The sequence below is a fragment of the Leucoraja erinacea genome, chromosome 18 (assembly GCF_028641065.1).
Source record: "Leucoraja erinacea ecotype New England chromosome 18, Leri_hhj_1, whole genome shotgun sequence".
Classification (NCBI taxonomy): Eukaryota; Metazoa; Chordata; class Chondrichthyes; order Rajiformes; family Rajidae; genus Leucoraja; species Leucoraja erinaceus.
This window is the reverse complement of record NC_073394.1, coordinates 12,761,860-12,782,491: the sequence shown is the minus strand read 5'-3', so window position 1 is coordinate 12,782,491 and position 20,632 is coordinate 12,761,860. Positions and strand designations below refer to the sequence as shown.

Below are 20,632 nucleotides of genomic sequence, written 5' to 3'. Positions count from 1 at the left end.
CCCACCACAGATTCTGCCTGACTCGCTGAGTCCCTCCAGCACTTTGTGTTTTGCTCCAGATTCCAGCATCTGCAGCTTCTTGTGTCCCAGCTCCTGTAGGCTGCCCCTGCCATCATGGATAACACACAGCGAGAGATTCAGGCTAGAACCACCTGACGTGCCCACGTCCCGCTGGGCCGTAAAACCTGCCCGGGTTCTCCATGCTCACCTGTCGGACGGCCCCCACCATCTCTGCCCGTCCGGAGAGTCTGACAGCCAGGCGCTGTAGAACGCCCACCGTCTCCAGCAACCTCTCCTGGGCATTGCGCAGCTCCGACTGCACCCAGAGCGAGGACGAGGACTGAAAGCAAAGGGAGCGAGTAAGAGGGAGTATTCACTGTCTCTGCAGAACTCCCCCAGTTCCCGCCTCTTAAACGCCACTCATTCTCTCCACTCCTTCACACTCATGCTACACTAAATCCATTTTATTCCCCCCATTCTCCTCAACTCCCCCCCCCCCACCCCCCTTCCAAAGATTCTACCACTCACCTACACGCTTGGAACAAAGTACAACGGCCAATTATGCCACCAATGGTGGTGTCTTTGGGATGCGTGAAGAATGTGGGTCGGGTCGGGGGGAGGAGGGTGGGGGGTTTGGAACCCACGCGGTCACAGGGACAACATGCAAACTTCACACAGACAGCATCCAAATTCAGGATTGAACCCAGATCACTGGAGCTGTGAGCCAGTGGGTCCACCAGCTACACCACTGCACTCACAGTCCCGACACTGCAACAGTGCAGGCAAGGCCAGTAGAGACAGTCTGTGTTGTGATCTGAACCCACTCTCGCCTGGCCTTGCAGAATAGCTGCTTAAACATCACTCATTCTCTCCATCCCACAGCCAGCAGGGATCCAGGCCAAGCTCAGGAATTCCACACCAAACCCATTACCTCCCAAGTTCAACGAAGCTTAAGGTCATGTTGAGGTCTAATTAGCACGCAAAAAAAACAGAAGAGAAATACTCATTGATGTCCTTGCCCATCTCATGTAGCTCCACACAGATTTGACTGTTTTGGTTCCTGAAGGGTCCCATTCTCTCTGGTTATCCTATTTCCCTTTATGTACTTATAAAATCTCGGGATTAATATTATCTGCTAGAGCCATCTCCTGTCCCCTTTTCCTGGTTTCCTTTTTTATTCTTAGTTTCCTTATCAGTTCCCGAAACTCCTTTTCACTGTACCTCGGTACACATGACAATAAACTAAACTGAGCTAGGAGTAACTCAGCGGGTGAGGCAGCATCTATGGAGAGAAGGAATTGGTGACGTTTCGGGTCGAGACCCAAAACATCGCCCATTCCTTCTCTCCATGGATGCTGCCTCACCTGCTGACTTACTTCAGCATTTTGTGTCTACCTTGAATTTACAAGCATCTGCAGTTCTTTCTTAAACTAAACTGATGTATTGATATCCCATGTACTGGTGTCTAACCTCCTGCTACCATGACGCACCCAAATGTTGTTTCTCAAGCCTGAGCCTGTGCAACAGGTAAAGGAGACAGGCTGTAGTGGAGCAGCCATTTTGAGAGCAGCTGCTTTGAGATCAAAGTGCTCATGACTGACTGACCGACCGTCCCTGCTGGCCTGGTTTCCCAGTCGCCTGGGATCCCTGGAGGAGCTTGAAACCCATGGAATCAAGCAGAGGGCCTCACCTTCAATTCTGATTTGAAGTTTTCCAGCTCCTTCTCTGTGTTGTCCTCAGCCAAGTTCCTCTCCCTCTCCGCAAGTCCCAGCCTCGTCTCCAGAGTGTAGCTGTCATTCTTAAAGGCCAGGGACAGCTGAATGAATGTGTTCTGCAAGAAGCAAAGAGATGATAGATTTACAGATCACATGCCTGCACATGAAAATGCGCACACTCACATGCACAGTCACACCACACACACACACACACTTGTGCATATTCACACTCTTATGCGTACGCATACACACACATGCATGTTTGCATTTAGATATACACAGGTGCACACACACACATGCATATAGCATGCACTCATGCATGCACATATGTACCTGCATGCATACACTGTTAATCCTCCTTCTGCAACAATCCCAACAATGAATCCACCCGCCCTCTTCCACTAGCATATCCCTCATTTGGCAGGGAGACCAAACCTGCACACAGTGCTCCAGGTAGAGTCTCAGACAGGGCCCTACATAATTGGAGTAAAACACCTCTAGGTTTGCACTCAAATCCACTGCAAAAAAAGACCAAGGGTATCACTTGCCTTGCTGCACCTGCATGTTAACTCTCAGAGGTTCATCTGTAATGACACCACCACATTTCAGTCCACCACACATTAGGTAGAGTCGGTGCACATATCCAGGTCCCCCTGTCCTTGCACCCCTTTCAAATTTCAGGTTTTTTTTTAAACATTTGGAATTTGAACAGAAAAGCTGGAAGCAGTAGGCATGGAATTACCAGATTTCTGTACAATCAATCCCAATCTCTAATGTTCTTCAGGAGAGGGATCTGACATCCTTACTCAGTCTGCCCTGCATGGGACGAAAACCCACTGCTGTTAATTCTTAACCACATCTTTAGCTCTGAGGCATTCAGGGATGGAGGGTAAATGCCAGGGATGTCTCCTGAGTAGGTAAAGGAGAAGAATGAAAATGCTCCATGACAGTGTTTGTTGGTGTAGGGGTTCCCAACATTTCCAGTGTTCCTCCTCTGCTCAGACTGTGAATGCCACTTCCTTCAGCTCCTGATCGGTTCAACGAGTTCCTCCAGCAGTGTGTTTCTTGTGTTGATGTCATTGCCTGCATTCAGCCCATATCCCTCTCATCATTTCCAATACAGGCACCTTTTAAATGCTCTGAATGTAGCTGCCTCTACCACCCCCTCTGGCAGCTCGTCCCATATGCAGGTCTTTCCCAGCTTACGAAAGGCAGACTTATGGACACCTGGTACATATGCACATGTCTGGTCTGAAGAAGGGTCTCAACCCGAAACGTCACCCATTCCTTCTCTCCAGAGATGCTGCCTGTCCCGCGGAGTTACTCCAGCATTTTGTATCTATCTTCCATTTAAACAGCATCTGCAGTTCCTTCCTACATATATGCACGTGTGTTTGGATACAGGACTACAATCATCCTCTGCTGGCTAGGCCCTTCAGTCCAACTTGCCCATGCCCACCAAGATGCACTATCTTCACTAGTCTCGCCTGCTTGCTTTTGACCCCTATCTTTCTAAAGCTTTCCTATCCATGTCCAAATGTCTTTAGTACCTGTGGAGTACCTGCCTCAACCACCTCCTCTGGCAACTCGTTCCATATAACCACTACCCTCACTCATTGAATCTGTGAGGCCGGCTGACGCCCCCGCTTGCTCTCCTCTCACAGCTGTTTCTGTGGTCCTCTGCCACATACTGTGTCTGTCCATCTCTGTCTTAGCAATCGTTTGAGTTACAAACAGTTCTCAGGGACAGAAGCCTATTGTATCCCGTGGATGAACTGTATCCACAACCATCTGCCTGAAAAACCTGCCCCTTTGAATCTTAGAGATAGCGGAGTCAGGTGATATGGGGAGAAGGCAGGAACGGGGAACTGATTGTGGATGATCAGCCATGATCACAGTGAATGGTGGTGCTGGCTCGAAGGGCCGAATGGCTTACTCCTGTGGCTATTGTCTATTGAATCTTTTCCGACTCACCTTACAAGCCCTCAAGTTTTAGACTCTCCTACACTGGGTAATAAACTGTGTCCATCAACCTTAACTATACTCGTCGTGAGATCATCAACCTCTATCTGGCCACCCCTCAGCCTCTTGCACTCCAGGGAACAAAATACCAGTTTAACAGAAAGTGCTGGAAGAAATCAGCGGGTCAGGCAGCATCTGTCCCACTGAAGGGAAAGGACAGACTACCTTCTGGGTCAGGACCCTTCTTCAGACATGAGGGTCCTGACTCAAGATGTCCATTCCCTCCACAGATGCTGCCTGACCCACTGGATTGCTCTAGCACATCGTGTTTCGCCCAAGATTTAAGCATCTGCAGTTCCATGTATCTCCAAAGTCCCGTTTATCCAGTCTCAGCTTATAACTTAAACGCTCCAGTCCCAGTAACATCCTCGTAAATTTGCTCTATACCCTCACTAGCATCATCATCCGTGTAGCACGGTGACCAGAACCGCTCACAGTGGGGGGGGGGGGCGGGGGTGGTGTGGATCAAAGGATGAGACTCAGTGCTGTTCCACAGATCAAGGCTGGACCTGTGTAGGCTGCTCGAGTCTCAGTTTGGGATCCACAGTCACTGCTGACTCAATGCCAGCACTCTCCAGCGTTGAGAAACTGCTCCCTTGACCTTCATACAAAACAGAAACGTCATAGACACCCACGCGGGACTCTGAGAAAGCCTTTGACAGAAGCCTTGTTGCTATTATACTTGTGATCGTTTACATTTTCGTTGAGAGCAGGATGTTTTAATGGAGTTCTACTCTGACGCAACAACAGCCAAGAGGGAAATTGAAGACACCCACCTCGATCTCCTTCTCGGTCAAAGGGGGTAATCTGCAAGAGAAAGAGAGAGAAATGCTTGAAACGTTGACGCTGTTTCTCCCTCCAAGTTGCTGTCTGACCCATCGAGATCTTCCAGCATTGTCTACATTTGTTTTGGATTCCAGTGTCTGTGGTTATGTTTCTTTGGTGATAGGGTGGGGTTCCACCAGAATCAGGGACTGTGGTTCAGTGAACTCCCTCCCCCGAGCCTGCCCTCCCAACCCAATACACCACATATCATCACCGGCTCCTGTTATAGGCTCATAGAGCTGCACAGCACAGACACAGACCCTTCAACCCACCCTGTCTATGCTGACCAATGCTAGCATATCGATATCTATATCTATATCTATCCACATATCTTTTATAAATCATAATTGCATCCACTTCTATAGCTTCCTCTGGCACTGAAGGCAGTGGAGGCCAATTCTCTGGAAGCTTTCAAGAGAGAGCTAGATAGAGCTCTTAAAGATAGCGGAGTAAGGGGATATGGGGAAGGCAGGAACAGGGTATTGAATGTGGATATTGTCTATTGGCACATTTAAAATATAGATTATCCTTTGAGTGAAAAAATTCCCCTTAAGATCTCCCTTAAATCTCTCCCCTCTCAACTTAGAAACAGTTTTATTCCCAGAGCTATAGCGGCTCTGAACCGGCCCTGCTGAGTGCCCCACCTCCCCTGGACTGTCTCCCTCAGATGGCCACGTTACACAGCTTATTTATTTATTTTACTCTTCTTTCACATCGGTTGGAAGCTGCATACTAAATCTCGTTGCACTGATGTGCAATGACAATAAAATATATTATTATTATTATTATTATTATTATTATTATTATTATTATTATTATTAAGCCTCATGTTTTAGAATCCTCTACCTTGAGCAAAAGACTGTGATGCCTCTGTCTCTGTCGGTCCACTTTATCCATGCCCCTCGTGATCTTGTCAACCTCTCAGGCCTCCCTGCTCCAAAGTAATCAGTCCCAGCCTATCCAACCTCTCTCTGTGAGTCAAGCCTGCCAGCTTCCTGGTGAATCTGTTCAGCACCACCTCCAACTTAATGACATCCTTCCAGTAGATAGGGACACAGTACTCTGTGTGGTCTCACGACTATTGAAGGAGTGTGGGGCATTGCAGAGTTTTGAGGGTTGAGTGAAGGCAGGCAGGTTTGAAGCAACCAGTGTAACCAAACCAAGAAGCTCCACCTCGAATTGACAGATGTGAGCTGAGACACGTGGAGAGAACTTGGTTTCTGCTAAACGTGCCCCCTCCCCCAACATACTGCTCTGCACCAGCCTCCAGCCACATCATCCTCCTATTATGTTCTCCCCGCTGTCTATCTCTGGCTTCCTCATAAACCCATCCCGACCGCACACCTCAAATCACCCTGTGAGAAGAGGACCCACACACCCCCTGCTCTGTGGGAGAAGCAGTTCCTCCTTGTGTTATTTATTATGTACTGTCTAACACTGATGCCCCTGGGATCTCGGCAACAACCTGTGTATATTCAACAACAATTTTCCATCACCCTAATGACCACGATCAGGCAAGGGTTGGTCATCTCTTCAGTGCAGGAAGGCAGCCCACCTTGCTCAGCTCTCTGGTGAGAAGTGGTGCACTCTGATGGTAGTTGTTCCTTCAAGTCTATGTAAGACCAACCAACCTCCCTCTTGCCTTGGTTCATCTCCAGCTGAAACTCTGGTCCAGGAAGCTCAACACTCAATGAGTGACCCAGTCCCCCAAACCCACCAACTACCTAAAAGAGAATCGTCATAAAGCCATACAGCACATGCAGACCAAGATGCCCCATCCAAGTTAGTCCCATTTGCCCACGCCTGGTCCATATCCTCCTAAACCTGTCCTATCCATGTATCTATCCAAATGTCTTTTAAATGTTGATATAGTATCTGCCTCAACCACGTCCTCTGGCAACTCGTTCCACATACTCACCACCCTCTGTGTGAAAATGTTGCCCCTCTGGTTCCTTTTAAATCTTTCCCCTCTTACCCTTATTTTCAAATCACCCCATCTTGTTGTGGTTATAACTCTCCCACATTTCTCTCCCTAATTCTGGTCTCTTAAAAATTCTAGACTTAATAGCCCCACAATGATAGATCTCCTTTCCGCTGTCTGGCTCTGGAATACCTGCCTTACACTCTCCATCTCTCACTCTCTACCTCCCAATCTCAACTTCAAATGAACCTTTGTGACTGTGCTGTTGGTCAACATGTTCCCTCGCTAGCTCCCGTGTAACATCTTGAGGCATTGAAGGTGCTACAGAAATGCAAGTTGTGGTCGTGACTGTGTTTTATGCAGGGCTGATGAGGGCTTATGCTCTCAGAGTGCATAGAATGGATTCAGTCCTGACATTAGATCTCTGGTCTGCTAGCCACAGGGAGACGGTTCCCATCACAGCGAGCTTGGGACTCTGACCGACCCCGCTCCATATACTTCACACACAGGCTGTGGGAAGCAGGGAAACAGAATCCTTGTGAAAGAGATGGAGCCTGAGAGAGAGAAAAACAGATGAGGAGCGAGCGAGAAAGAGAGAAGGGGAAAGAAGACACAGAGGCAGAGATGGACAAGGAAGAGTAAAACTAGGAGAGAAAAGGGAAACAGACAAGTTGAGGCAGGGAGAGACCCAGGGAAGGGGCTGTGAGACAGAGAAAGAGGGGGGAATAGTTGAAATGGGATAAACAAGACTGACCAGGGGAGAGTTCGAGACATGGAGAAGACAAAGAAATAATGAGCAGAGAGCACGAGGTCAGAAAGAGGAAGAGCGATAGAAACAGATCAAACCCGATCCCTGTGCTGTCTGTGTGGAGCCTGCATGTTCCCTCTGTGACACGTGGATTTCCCCCTCAGGTGCTCCAGTTAACCCACTCCACAAGTGGGTTGGTTGGTTAATTGGCCATTGTAAATCCCCTCAGTGTGTGGGCTAATGTAAAAAGATTCAGATGGCAATTGATGAAGAGAGAGAATGCTACTTTGGATTTGATCTGCTGGGAGCTGACATGTCCCCAATCGGCTGAATGGCCTCGGTCTGTGTCATAAGTACATATAGCAGTGATAGTATAGAAAGAGCTGAGGAGTACACCCTGATAGGTGGAGACAGTGGGGCGGTGAGAGAGAGAGGAGGTTGGAGAGGGTGAGCTAGAAAGCTGATGTCCCATTAGGAGAGTTCAAATGGTGAGCAGGAAACTGGAAGAACAGCACATAATCTGTTTACGTGGCCATGATATGAACATCAAATTCTCCAATTTCAACTAATACCCCCTACCCCTCCCTCTCTATCCTCACCACAGTGCTCACCCATCCTTTCAACATCTCCCACACACCCAGTCACCCTACTCCATTCTCCTCCTCCCCTCCTCCGTATGCTCGTCTCCCAATCCCCAAATCCCCCTTTACTATTATCCCCCCCCCCCTGCCAGATGCTGCCTGTACTGCTGAGTTCCTCCAGCACTTTGTGCTTTGTGCAGTTTAGTTTATTGTCACATGTACCGAGGTACAGTGAGAAGCTTTTGTTGCGTGCTAACCAGTCAGGAAAGGCAACACATGATTATAATCAAACCATTCACAGTGATCAGATACATGATAAGGGAATAACGTTAGTGCAAGGTAAAGCCAGTATCATTTGATCAAAGATAGTCCGAGGGTCCCCGATGAGGTAGATAGTAGTTGAGGACTGCTCTCTGTTTGGGCTGGATGGTTCATTAGAGGGAGAGAGGTGGACATAGACTGGGCCAGAGAGGAGGAGCTGTGTTTGTTACCCTGAAGATTTGACCGCTTACCCTGCGGACAGTGATCTCTGCACCTTCAGCTTACGCAGCAGTGAGTCAGGGATGCTGGGGGTGATGTTACAGCTGCCATCCACCGCTGGGCATGGGACGGGAGACGGACCTGGAAGACAAGGCGGGAACAGCGTTCGTCAACCCATCAGACTGAGGATGGAAACAGCTCAGGACTTACCGCCACGGTGTCAGCTCGTGAACCTGGCTGGGTCAAGTCATGTTGAGCAGGAAGCTCGTTAGACATCGGCTCCAGCACAGGGCACGTTCTCAGCACCACTTAGATTTACAAAGGGTAACCATACGAAGAATTTTTCATTCAGTGCAACTCACATCATTCACATGCCCCCATGGAGCAGGCAATGGTGTCCATTAGGGGGTGGAGCACTTCCAGAGCACAATGTCTCTGTCCATCACTGTGCAGCTCTGACTATCCAACACACACACGGTCAGCACACACACACACATGGCACGTGCACATGTACATACACTAGCAGCACACACACACCAACAGCACACACACACACACACACACACACACACTCTGATGGCACATACACATGTACATACACTAGCAGCACACACACACATGAACACCAACGGCACACACACACACACATACACTGACAGCACGCATACATATATACCGACAACACAAACACATACATTCTGACAGCATGTATATATATGTGTGTGTGTGGGTGGATATGTTTTTGTGTGTATATGTGTATATAGATGTGTATGTATGTGTGTGTGTGTATTTATGTATGTATATATATGTGTATATATATATATATATATATATGTATATATATATATATATATATATATATATATATATACCAAAGCACATACACGCATAAACTGACAGTGCATACATACATCAATAACAAATATCACACATCGACAGTGCATATACACACACCGACTGCAAACACACACAACAGAGACAACACACCCACATACACAACACACCAGAGACAACATACTCACAAACACATACACACACACACACTGGAGACAACACACTACACACATCAGACACAACATAAACACGCACACCGGAGGCTGCACCCACACACATACCAGGGGTAATAACCACACACCCACACAATACATCCAGAGACACAACACACCCACCCACACAGGGTGACAACATGCACACACACACATCAGACACAACACACATACACTCCCTCCATACCTACACACACTCATGCTTGCAGATATTCATACACAAACTCCCCAACACGTCCCCTTACATACATGAACATGTGCACACACCCATTCACACACAGCCTCCCCAAAATACATTAACACACAAACTGTCAACACATCCGTACACACACATGAAAACATTGACATGCACCAAACACATACGCCCACGGATAGACACACAAATACCAACACCCACCCACCCACACACAGATACAGACAGACGCACACCTATATAGACAGACACATACACACACCAACACACACACACACAGATACAGAAAGACAGACGGACACAGATACAGACAGACAGACATAGATACAGACAGATGTACACATACCCAGATACAGACAGACAGACACACACACCCTCTTACCTCTATCCTGTTCGTTTATCTCGCTGAGGTCGGGTAATCTCTGTCCGGCTAGGGTTTGGTTCCGCATCAGTTTATTCTCCTGGTTAAACAGAAACAATGCGTTTACCTGCCTCGCTTGGGAGAGGGATTTGCTCTGGAACAGCAAATTATTTTGGCTTCATATCAATGATGCAGAGAGATTCACAGCCAAGCAAAATGGCTATTGCAGGACGAGACTCTGCTGGATCTATTGGTGGATAACTCCCCTACAGATATTATTTTCTAAAAGCCTGAGAATAACCATAAAGACTGCTGTATATGTCACACTTATGTATAAGCTGCCAGATCGCTTGATCTGATTCACCCAGATCTCTGGTTTGAGCTTTACAGGGTGATAACATCAGATTACATTGATTCAGGAGTGGAACTCAGGCTACTCACTGCACATCAGTTCTTGCTGCAAATTAGAAATCCTTCCTATTGCAACATATCAAGCATGACTGCAGAACATTTGCCAAAAATAATTTTGTGTTTAATGGCACTCTGATAATTTCAGAATAAAAGCCTCCGACAGATGTGTGGGAACAGCTCACACCAGACAGTGCAGTCTCTCTCCTCCCCACTGTACATTGGTACATTCAGGAAAATTATCAGCGGACCTGCTCCCCACCCCCTGAGACTCCATCTGACCAAACGTCACTCTGGACAGGTCACAGCCTAACCCACGCAATCTCTAACCTTAATGCATTACGACCCAGGTTAAGACTAAGACATGCTGGGAGGGAGTGGAATGATGTCATACTGTAATACAGCATGGAAAAAGGCCCTTCGGCCCAACGAATCCATGCTGACTAAGGGCCTAAATGACCTGAAGAAGTGTCTGAAAAAGGGTTTTGACACGAAACGTCACCTATTCCTTTTCTCCAGAGATGCTGCTTGACTTGCTGAGTTACCCCAGTATTTTGTGTCTATCTTCAGCCTAAGTGACGTAGTTCCATTTGCTCATGTTTGGCCCACATTCCTTTCCTATGGAGCTCCAAATGCCTTTTCAATGTTATTATTACCTGCCTCAACCACTTCCTATATCAGCTCGTTCCATAAGCCCACCACCCTCTCTTTGAAAATGTTTGCCAAGCTCCTACTAAACCATTCCCCACTCGACTTAGCCCTATATCCACACACACACACACACACACACGCGAATGCTGAAATAGTGGCATTTGTACGTGTAGACCACAGCAGATTTGGAATAAAAGACAAGGGTTCAGAGATTCCCTCATTTCATTCTCTGCTGGACCTCAGCTGATTATTAATCAAGAGAGGGTTTCCCTGTATCAGGGCAGACCACAGTGCCACAAGCCTCAGCCTTGCTTGCAACACTTACTCTTCAATGTCCCTTTGTGAGAAAAGATCAGGCAACAGTGTGCGCCTGCTTTCCCTGGGCAGAGCACTCAATTAGCAAATAAGTTACCTCTCGGAGTTTGGTGAGCTTCTGCAGCTTTGGTTGGCCGGGCAGTTCCTTGCAATTAAAGCTTTTAAGTTGGTTGGCGTCAAGTACATCGTCGAAGCCAAAGCTCTGGGCTGTCTGGACAGGAGGGCTTGCCGATTCACCCAGCTCCCCATCCAGCTCCAAGCATTCCCAGGAAACGGCGCGCAGAAGAGGCTGCGAGCTCAACGATTTGATTTCAGCTCTGCAGGGCATCCTGGCACGAGCGGAGGCTTGTTCCGTGCCTGCTTTCAGTGCTTCGAAGTCAGAAATCAGAGCCTGACAGGGACTTGCTGGAAATGCCTTGCGTTCTGGACCTCTCAGCTTGGTAGGGCTGGCCAAAGCATCCTCTGACCCTTTGGTATGTGAGCCATGGTCACTCTTGGACTCCCTACATGCACTGAGTTCCAGGTCTTTACGTTGAACTGAGGCAGCCACGACCTTTCCTGAAGGAACGACCTGTGAACACATCGTTCCTGGAGGTGCTTGTCTGCTTTCGATGGTCTTCCTGACTGGAGATAGTTTTCTGGTGTCTTTCTAATGCAACGGTTAAGGATAAGAGAAAGCAGTCAGTGGTCAGCATTGTTCGTGATGACATAAAGAAATAATATTATAATTTCAAACAGAACTAACCTCTGATTTTAGTTGAGTGTCTTGCGCTCTTGTTCGAGGGACTTCCAAATGCTATAAGCAAATGACATGTAATGTAACCAACACAAGGCAAGATTACCGATGTTTGGACCAGAAATACCTCATCATGTATTTTTCAGAAGTTGCTTGTGTTCAGAAGTGTGAAAACGCACACCTCCAGCAGATTCACGGACAGTTTCTTACCAGCTGTTATCAGGCAACTGAATCATCCTATCAACAACTAGTGAGCAGTCCTGGGCTAAAATCTACCTCACTGGAGACCCTCAGACTATCTTTAATTGGGTTTTGCTGGACTTTATCTTGCACTAAACGTTATTCCCTTTATCCTGTATCTGTACACTGTGGACGGCTCAATTGTAATCGTGTACAGTCTTTTCGCTGACTGGTTAGCACGCAACAAAAGCTTTTCACTGTACATCGGTACACGTGACATAAATTAAATTAATCTAAACTGTGCTCACGCTACTGTTAATTAAGTGTGTGAATTAAAGCTCATAATCTAATTAACTATTCACAATGAGCGAGTCCAATAGGATTAGCTTCCTAAGCAAGTAAAATATGCCAATCACATCATTAATTATTAATTTTAATTCTACTGTTACAATCCAAGGGAATTATGGATTAGATTGAAGCGATCTATAAGAGGCGCTGCCTCGACAAAGCAGCCAGCATTAAAGATTCACATCACCTTGGTCTTATGATCTCATCATAGTCTCATGTTGTGGCAACCATCCTGAAGAAGGTCCAGGGGCCTGAGAACCACGATCATCAGGTCCAAGAACAGCTTCTTCTCAGAAACCATCAAGTTTTTGAACACTGCACAATACTAACCTCAACACTATGATCTTCGATGGATGAGTCTTTGGTTGCACCACGTTTTTTTTATTTTGCACTATTATGGTTACCTGGTATGAATCTATTGTATTATAGATTATTATATATGTAACTGTGCGTTATGGCATTTATTTTCCTGTTAAGCAGCAGTAAGTTAAGGATTTCATTGTTCCATTGCCAGTACATATTTCAATTAATTGATTCTAGACACTTGTCCTTTCAAGGTTATGATTAAAACCTTCCTTGCTGCTTTTTTCTCCAGAGGGTCGTTCTATAAACCAAACACTACAGTTGGTGTTTCTACCAGTCGTGTCCTTTCATTGGAAACTTTGCTATAATTAATTTGTCCAACAACGTACAGGATGGATGGAGGCCATTTGGTCCATCATGCCTGTACCAGCTATAAACTACTAGTCCCATTCTGCTCTGTTCCCTCACTATGCAATCCCCAACTGAATCGTGGCCCTAGCAGATCCAATCCACAGCTTCTGTTGATATTCCAAGATCCTTGGAAAGAAGCCCATGCACAAGTTAAAGTGTTTATCCATATCTTGAACAACTGGCGAGACTCTGAGAGAGTTTGTCATATTGCAGGCAAACACCTCCTCACCTCCAGCTTCTAATCATTCCACCTTCTCTGCTTTAACACTTACTTACAATGATCAACACTGTGACTGCCAACACATATTGGGTTACATACACATGGAACCCGGCCCACCTTGCTCAAGCCGATCAGCTGGCATTCTGGGCTCAGCCCATTTTGCCAGCATTTATTTTATATCCCTATCCGTATATCTGTCCAAATTACTTTTAAAAATCATAGTTATATCCACTTTTATAGCTTCCTCTGGCATTTCCTTCCAGATTGTGACCACTCTCTGAGTGAAAACATTGCCCCTGAGGTCCCTCTTAAATATTTCCCCTCTCACCTTAAACCTATGCCCTCTAGTTTTAGAATCCTCTACCCTGAGAGTTCACATTATCCATGCCTCTCGTGATCTTGTACACCTCACCTCAATTTCCCCCCTGGGATAAATAAAGTTATATTATATTGTATCCTATGAGGTCATCCCTCAACCTTCTACACTCCAAAGAAAAAAGTCCCAGTCTATCCAACCTGTCCCTATAACTCAAGTCTGCAAACATAGGTAACGTCCTGGTTGATCTGTTCTGCACCCTTTCCAACTTAATGACATCCTATCTATAGCTGGATGACCAGAACTACAATCGCTGCCTCTTTTCCCCTCCACTATCCTTCTACACCTCCACCAGAGTGTATAACCACCAAACATCATCTATCCATGTTTTTCAGAGAAGCTGCCGGACCTGCTCAATTACTCCAGCACATTGTATCTTTTTTTGTATCCCACCATGTTGAACTTAACCACTGGACAAAAGCAGGTGGAAGAACTCAGCGTGTCAAGCAGGACCTGGTCTTTCCACAGAGTTCCTCTCTCTTACAGATTGTATTTTGCTCCAGGTTCCAGGCAGACCTATATCATGTTTTTGAAAAGGAGAGAGCACAACTACACAAGAGCCATGCAGAGTGCGTGTGTCTGAGTGCTGAGTAAAATAATCAGACTCTTGTTTCTGGTGGTTAGTGAAAGTAGTTTATTTTCCATTGAAGCATCGAAGCGAGCAGTGGAAGTACAGCCATGCACAGTGTACTGTTTGGTGAGCGGTGCAAAGAGCCATTATACCTGACACAGGCATGGCAGCAAAGTTACAATCAGAGAGCTTTCACACACTGACAGTCGCTGGAAAGTGATGCCCACATCCATCTTAAAAACATGCCAGGTGCTGAGACCAGTTGAGCAGGCAGTGAGGGAAGTGGGTTAGTAAGCAAAGCGACTCCTGCAAGCCGATTCCGCATTGAGTTGGATCAGAGCCATCCTACAGCCTGTACATGATTGCCCACCCCACCACTGCCATCACGTTCAATGACGTGCCACTCTCTCTCAGCCATCACATTCAATGGCATTCCCACTCCCTCCCAGCCTTCCAAATGAGTTTGTTCTTTGCAATCATTCCAAAATGCAGGAATGGTTCCGTAATGAAACTTGCTGTTGGAAAAGCCCAGAGAAGCATTTCCCAACACCCTGTTGAGAAACGGGGCATCAAGCAACAGGAGTGAATCAGGTAGGGCAGTCTCACAGAGATATTGGAGAAGTGTCTGAGGATGGATCGGTCAATCTGCAGAAGAGTCCTGACCCAAAAACGTTGCCTGTCAATTCCTTCCACAGATGTTGCCTGACCTGATGAGTTCCTCCAACACTATTTGTTTTGCTCAATATTCCAGATCTGCAGTCACCTGTGTCTTCACCAGAGACAGGAATGCTGGAGAGAGGTTATCAGGGGGTGGGGTGGATGGGGGTGGCTGTGCTAACAGAATTGGGGTTAGAGAGAGAGAACATAGGGATATTGGAAAGAGTAGGGTTGTTGGAGAGGTGAGGTATTGAAGAGAAGGGGTAATGGAAGGGTCGGGATAATGAAAAGGGTGATATCAGAAATGGGCAAGAATGTTTTGGTGTCAATTAAATTTCTATCCTTTTGTCAGCAGTGGTCAAAAATATCGGCTAGCAACAGCACATGACTAGACAGGCATAATTGGGATAATAAATCAAAGCGTTAGATTGATCACTGAAAGATACTGCGGTTAGTTCAATATACACAGTTATTGATTTCCCATACAGCCTGTCGCAGCAGAGAACAAGCTTGGATGTGACACGCACAGAAATAAGTGAAGCTCAAAGTAAAGACCCGCTCCGTGCACCGTCCCCTGACAGCCCAACCCCCTGCACATCCAATCAAGTCATGTAGTCACTCTTGCAGAGTCAGTTTAGTTTAGTTTAGTTTTTAGAGATACAGCACAGAAACAGGCCCTTCGGCCCACCGGGTCCATGCCGACCAGCGAACCCCGCACATTAACACCATCCTACACCCACCAGGGACAATTTTTACATTTACCAAGTCAATTCACCTACAAACCTGTACGTCTTTGAAGTGTGGGAAGAAACCGAAGATCTCGAAGAAAACCCACTCAGGTCACGGGGGGATTGTATAAACTCTGTACAGACAGAACCCGAGGTCGGGATCGAGCCCGGGTCTCCAGCGCTGCATTCGCAGTAAGGCAGCAACTCTACCGCTGCCCCACCGTGACCGTGATCTTGCACGGCAAGATCGTACAGTCAGCAATTTGATCATTCACCAGATCGTGGTGCCCCAGGGATAAACACTGGCCAGGATTCCGGAGTGAAGTCCCCACTCGCCCTTTGAACAGTTTCAAGGGGTATCTTACTCCCATCTGGGATAGGAGGCAGGACCTTCAGAATTGGGATGGGGATGTTGCTGGTCATTTATTGGCTGTCAGAAATTTGCCTTGTACAGAGAGTCTTAAGAGACCACTTTCAGAAGGAACCTGGGAGTTTATGTGGCCCCCAATCACATCAAGGCCCAGAGCAGGAAAGGATGATTGGGAAGAGGACAGCTGAATCAGAGGGGGTCTTCCAACAATTCAATAATTTCTAGAATCCAGCCTGCCCTTTTTTATTTAATGACCGGAATGTAAGTTTCCCCCACTGCTGTGGTGAGTTTTGAATCCATACCTCTGTGCCGCAATCCAAAACTCTGTTTACGGGTAACTACCACCTATACAACATTCCTGAACATGGACAATAACCAAAGGACAGTGGATTGACAGAGGGGATGTGGTGGGATCAGAATTAGTGTCAAGAAATCAATTGTACCGGCGTTCTGTCCAATAAATGAATGACTACTTATTCAAAGCTCCCCCTCTCCACGATTTTACCCTCCATTGGGGAGTTCAGCCTGGCTGATGTGCCTCAGGTCTACAGATGGAACTTGAACCCAGGGGCAAGGGTTGAACCATGGCTGGTACCTGTAGGAGATACAGTGGATGCAGTGACTCCACCTACATCAGGTAGTGGCAGAAAGGGGGCAATAGGCAATAGGGGACAATGATTGCCTGTACATTGTGATGATGCTTGGGTGACCTCACCAGCCTCACACATACAAGATGATACACATTGACTCCATCAGCACCACCATGTTTGCTTGGCCCTGCACTGTAGTGTTAGCCTAGACTTTTACACTCAGGTTTTTAGGACAGAGGTTCAACCTATATCTTTTTAACTGTGGCACGTGTACTGTACCACTGCTTTTAAAAGGCAGGAATGTACTTCCCCTTCGAAGGTAGCCCCATGAGTTACTCTGTTGATCTAATTTACACCTACTATTCAACATTGGATGCTGTTTCCACTGGGTTTCCCCCGTTGTTCTAAGGCCTGAGGGTCATGGTGTGCCTTGCCCCACCTGATCAAAGTTCACCGATCTTTCCATTCATCTCCAGATCGGTAGAGAAACCCACTGTAAATTTGTGCTAATTCCATCCAGGGATTGTTCTGGTGTCCCAGTCGGAGTCCCCTCTCCTCAACAGTCCACTGTAGATCAGCACCATCGCGAGCATTTGACCTTTACCTTCATGTCCTTGTCCCTGACGGCTGACGGAGGGGGTTCCTCCCCAGCCTGGGGCGACGGTACGACCATTGTTCGGCCCACTGGCACGTCCAACTCTAGTGGCAGAATCAGGAAAGTGTTTATATTGGCAGCTCTCGTTCACCTCTGCCCACTCCTCAGATGCAGGGGGTCGCAATCTATTTCCCACTGGGAGGTTGAATGTATCCCATATTGAAGCTGGGGCCAAGAAAACACACCAATGTCTCTACTTCATCAGGAGGCTAAGGAAGTTCGACATGTCGCCAAAGACACTTCTACAGATGAACCATAGAAAGCATTGCATCTGGATGCATTACCAGCTCGGTTTGGCAACCGCTCTACCCCAGAGCTCAAAACATTGCAGAGAGTTATGGATGTAGCCCAGTCCATAACACAGACCAGACTCTCCACAGCCGACTCCATCTTTCTACACCATTCTGCACTGGGAACGCAGCCAACATAATCAAGGCGGACAAAAATGCTGGAGAAACTCAGCTGGCGAGGCAGCATCTATAGAGCGAAGGAAATAGGCCAGTGGTTCCCAACCTTTTTTTAGCTCATGGCCCCTTTGGGATCTTTTAATATTTTCTGTGCCCCCCCCCCTGACATTATTAGCGGGAAAAAAGTACTTCAATATTATAATACCTTCCATAAAAATACCAGTGTATTAATTGCACATATATTCTCTTTTATTTTATTCCACAAACATCAAAAATATTTCAACTACATAGATTTAAATTTATTAGAACTGAAATTTAGGAGGCAACAGGGTGGTAGCTCTGTGGCCCCCTTCATTGAACCTGTGGCCCCCTAAATCCTGAAATGTTTCTGTGGCCCCCCATTGAAATTTGCCGTGGCCCCAGGTTGGGAATCACTGAAATAGGCAACGTTTCGGGTCGAAACCCTTCTTCAGACTTCAACATAATCAAGGATTTTTCCACCAGTCATTTGCTCTTCCGTCTCCCATTGGGCAGACGATACAAAAGCTTGCAAGCAAGTACCACCAGATTCAGGAACAGCTTCTTCCCCAATTTGATGAGACAATTAAACAATCCTCCCATAAGCTACGGTGCAGCCCCAATCTTTCAGTATACTTCCTGGTGGAAGTAGAACTCCCTTGGACTTTATCTCTGTAACTGTAATGCGACAATGCTGCAGCACTATATTCTTCACTCTGATACTTTTCTCTGTGCTATACCTGATCCACCTGTGTATGACTTGATTGTACTCATCTAGAGTATAATTTGAAGAAAGGTCCTGACCCATAATGTCACTCATCCTTTATCTCCAGTGATGCTGCCTGACCCGCCGAGTTCTTCCAACACTTTGTGTCTATCTTCGGTATATACCAGCATCTGCGGTTCCTTTCTACACATATAGTCCGATTTGACTGGAGAGCACACAGACCAGGATTTTCACTTTATCTCGGTACAAGTTACAATAATAAAAGAATACCAATACCAAGGTAGTTGAGAATGAAAGACTTGCATTTCTCTAATGCCTCAGGGCATCCCAAATGCTTTACACTTCATGCTGAAGTGTAGATGCCACTGTGACATTGGAATAGCAAACACATTCTGCGCAGCAAGTTCCCATAAATATGAAAATTATGTAATCTACTGATGTTAATTGAGAAAACACTGGCTCGGGACTCTAGGTACAATTCCCTGCTTGTCTCCAAAACTACATTAGGGGATTTTTTCTATTTCAGAAATAAACTTTATTCTGAATAAAAAATATATACAAAGCAGAAACTAGAACAACTTTTCGCAGTTGTCTATACATTTCTCAGTGCCTACTTGCCAGTGTCTATGCATTCAATGGTGTGACACTCAGCAGTGTTTGCACCTATCTTTAAAGAAAACACTCTTGCCACTCATGTGGCCTATATCAGGGGATGTTTTACCTCTGCCTTAGAGGGCAGAGCTGTGTGAATGCCTCATCCAGCAAGTGCAGCTCTGCCTCAACACCATTTGACGGTGGAGGTGGAAGGATATTGATTGGCTTGGTGTGGGTGATTGGTTTGGGCAGTGTTGATTGGCTGGCTGAGGTGTTTGGTTTGTTTGGGGTTGGGTAATTTAGTTTAGTTTAGAGATGCAGCGCAGAAACAGGCCTTTTGGCCCACCGAGTCCACGCCGACCCACAATCCCCATACACTCAGGCTATCCCGCACACTCGGGACAATTCACAATTATACCAAACCAATTAATCAATCTGAAGAAGGGTCTCGACCCGAAACGTCGTCCAAATCACAAATCAACCTTCCCGCAAACCAAAAGTCTTACTCCAAACTAATCAATACTCCATCCACCTACCCCCAGACCAATCTCGCTCCCCCGAAGCCAATCCATTGTATCTGTCCCCAAAGCAACCTTCTAACAAACTAACAACTGCCCCCCCCCCCCCCCCCACGCTCCCACAAAACCAAGTCAGTCTTCCACACCAAGATAGCCCATACCCAACCAAAGAACCCTCCGCACTGTGCGCCTCCAAAGTCCCCATGGACACCCCGTGTTCCCTCTCCAGGGACAGGCGGGCACGGACATAGACCTGGAAAAGGGGCAGCAGTCAACCCCGGTGCGGCCGTTGGCTACCCGCTGCCTGGACCCGCGAATGGCCATCTTGGCCAGGCCCAGGAGCAGACAGACAGAGAGATACCCCTCCCCCTCCGTCCCGCCCTTCCCCCCTCTGTTCCGGATGCCCAAATATCAGGAGCTCTGCGGCTAAAATGTAGCCAAAACGTGAGGAACAGCCCCTTCAGATAGTCAAACAGGGACTGCAACCTCTCACACTACATGTACAAGTGGAACACGGTCTCTTCCTCGCCGCAGAAGTGACAGGCGGCTGGCGAGTCCGTGAACCGGCTCAAGTATCTGTTGCAGGCCACAGCCTCGTGCAACACTCCCCACCCCAGGTCCCCGATGTAAAGGGGGAAGACCTCCACTGAGGACCGCTCCCCAGGGGCAGTATTGAGGGAATGCCGCACTGTGGGAGGGGCAGTACTGAGGGGGTGGAGGGTGCTTTACTCTGAATATAAACAATACTGCCCTTGCCCTGGCCGTGCGACAGTTCTGTCAAATTGTGACTGGTTGGACAGGTTTGGATACTGTTGTTCTGAGGAGATGGTTCAGGTCAAGGGAGTAAAGGTTTAACATTTGGGTCGGCTGATTCAAGAGGATGTGTGGGAAACCTTTTTAACCTGAGGCTGGGTAATGTTTGGAATTCACAGCCCGTTGAGGGTGGAGGAGTTGATC

The 20,632-nt window shown here is 47.0% G+C and overlaps 1 protein-coding gene across 3 annotated transcripts in view; it reads right to left on the bottom strand.

Annotated features, from left to right (window-relative positions):
• Positions 1-20,632, bottom strand: part of mrvi1 (murine retrovirus integration site 1 homolog) — a 147,259-nt gene that overhangs the window by 31,355 nt on the left and 95,272 nt on the right. For all 3 annotated transcript variants that reach the window (XM_055649348.1, XM_055649349.1, XM_055649351.1), the window contains 8 exons: positions 17,361-17,455; positions 12,012-12,062; positions 11,364-11,915; positions 9,914-9,992; positions 8,325-8,433; positions 4,514-4,544; positions 1,691-1,831; positions 209-340 (listed from right to left, as the gene is read on the bottom strand). In XM_055649348.1, the coding sequence (XP_055505323.1) occupies positions 209-340; positions 1,691-1,831; positions 4,514-4,544; positions 8,325-8,433; positions 9,914-9,992; positions 11,364-11,915; positions 12,012-12,062; positions 17,361-17,455 (1,190 nt within the window). The remainder of the gene's footprint in view (positions 1-208; positions 341-1,690; positions 1,832-4,513; positions 4,545-8,324; positions 8,434-9,913; positions 9,993-11,363; positions 11,916-12,011; positions 12,063-17,360; positions 17,456-20,632) is intronic.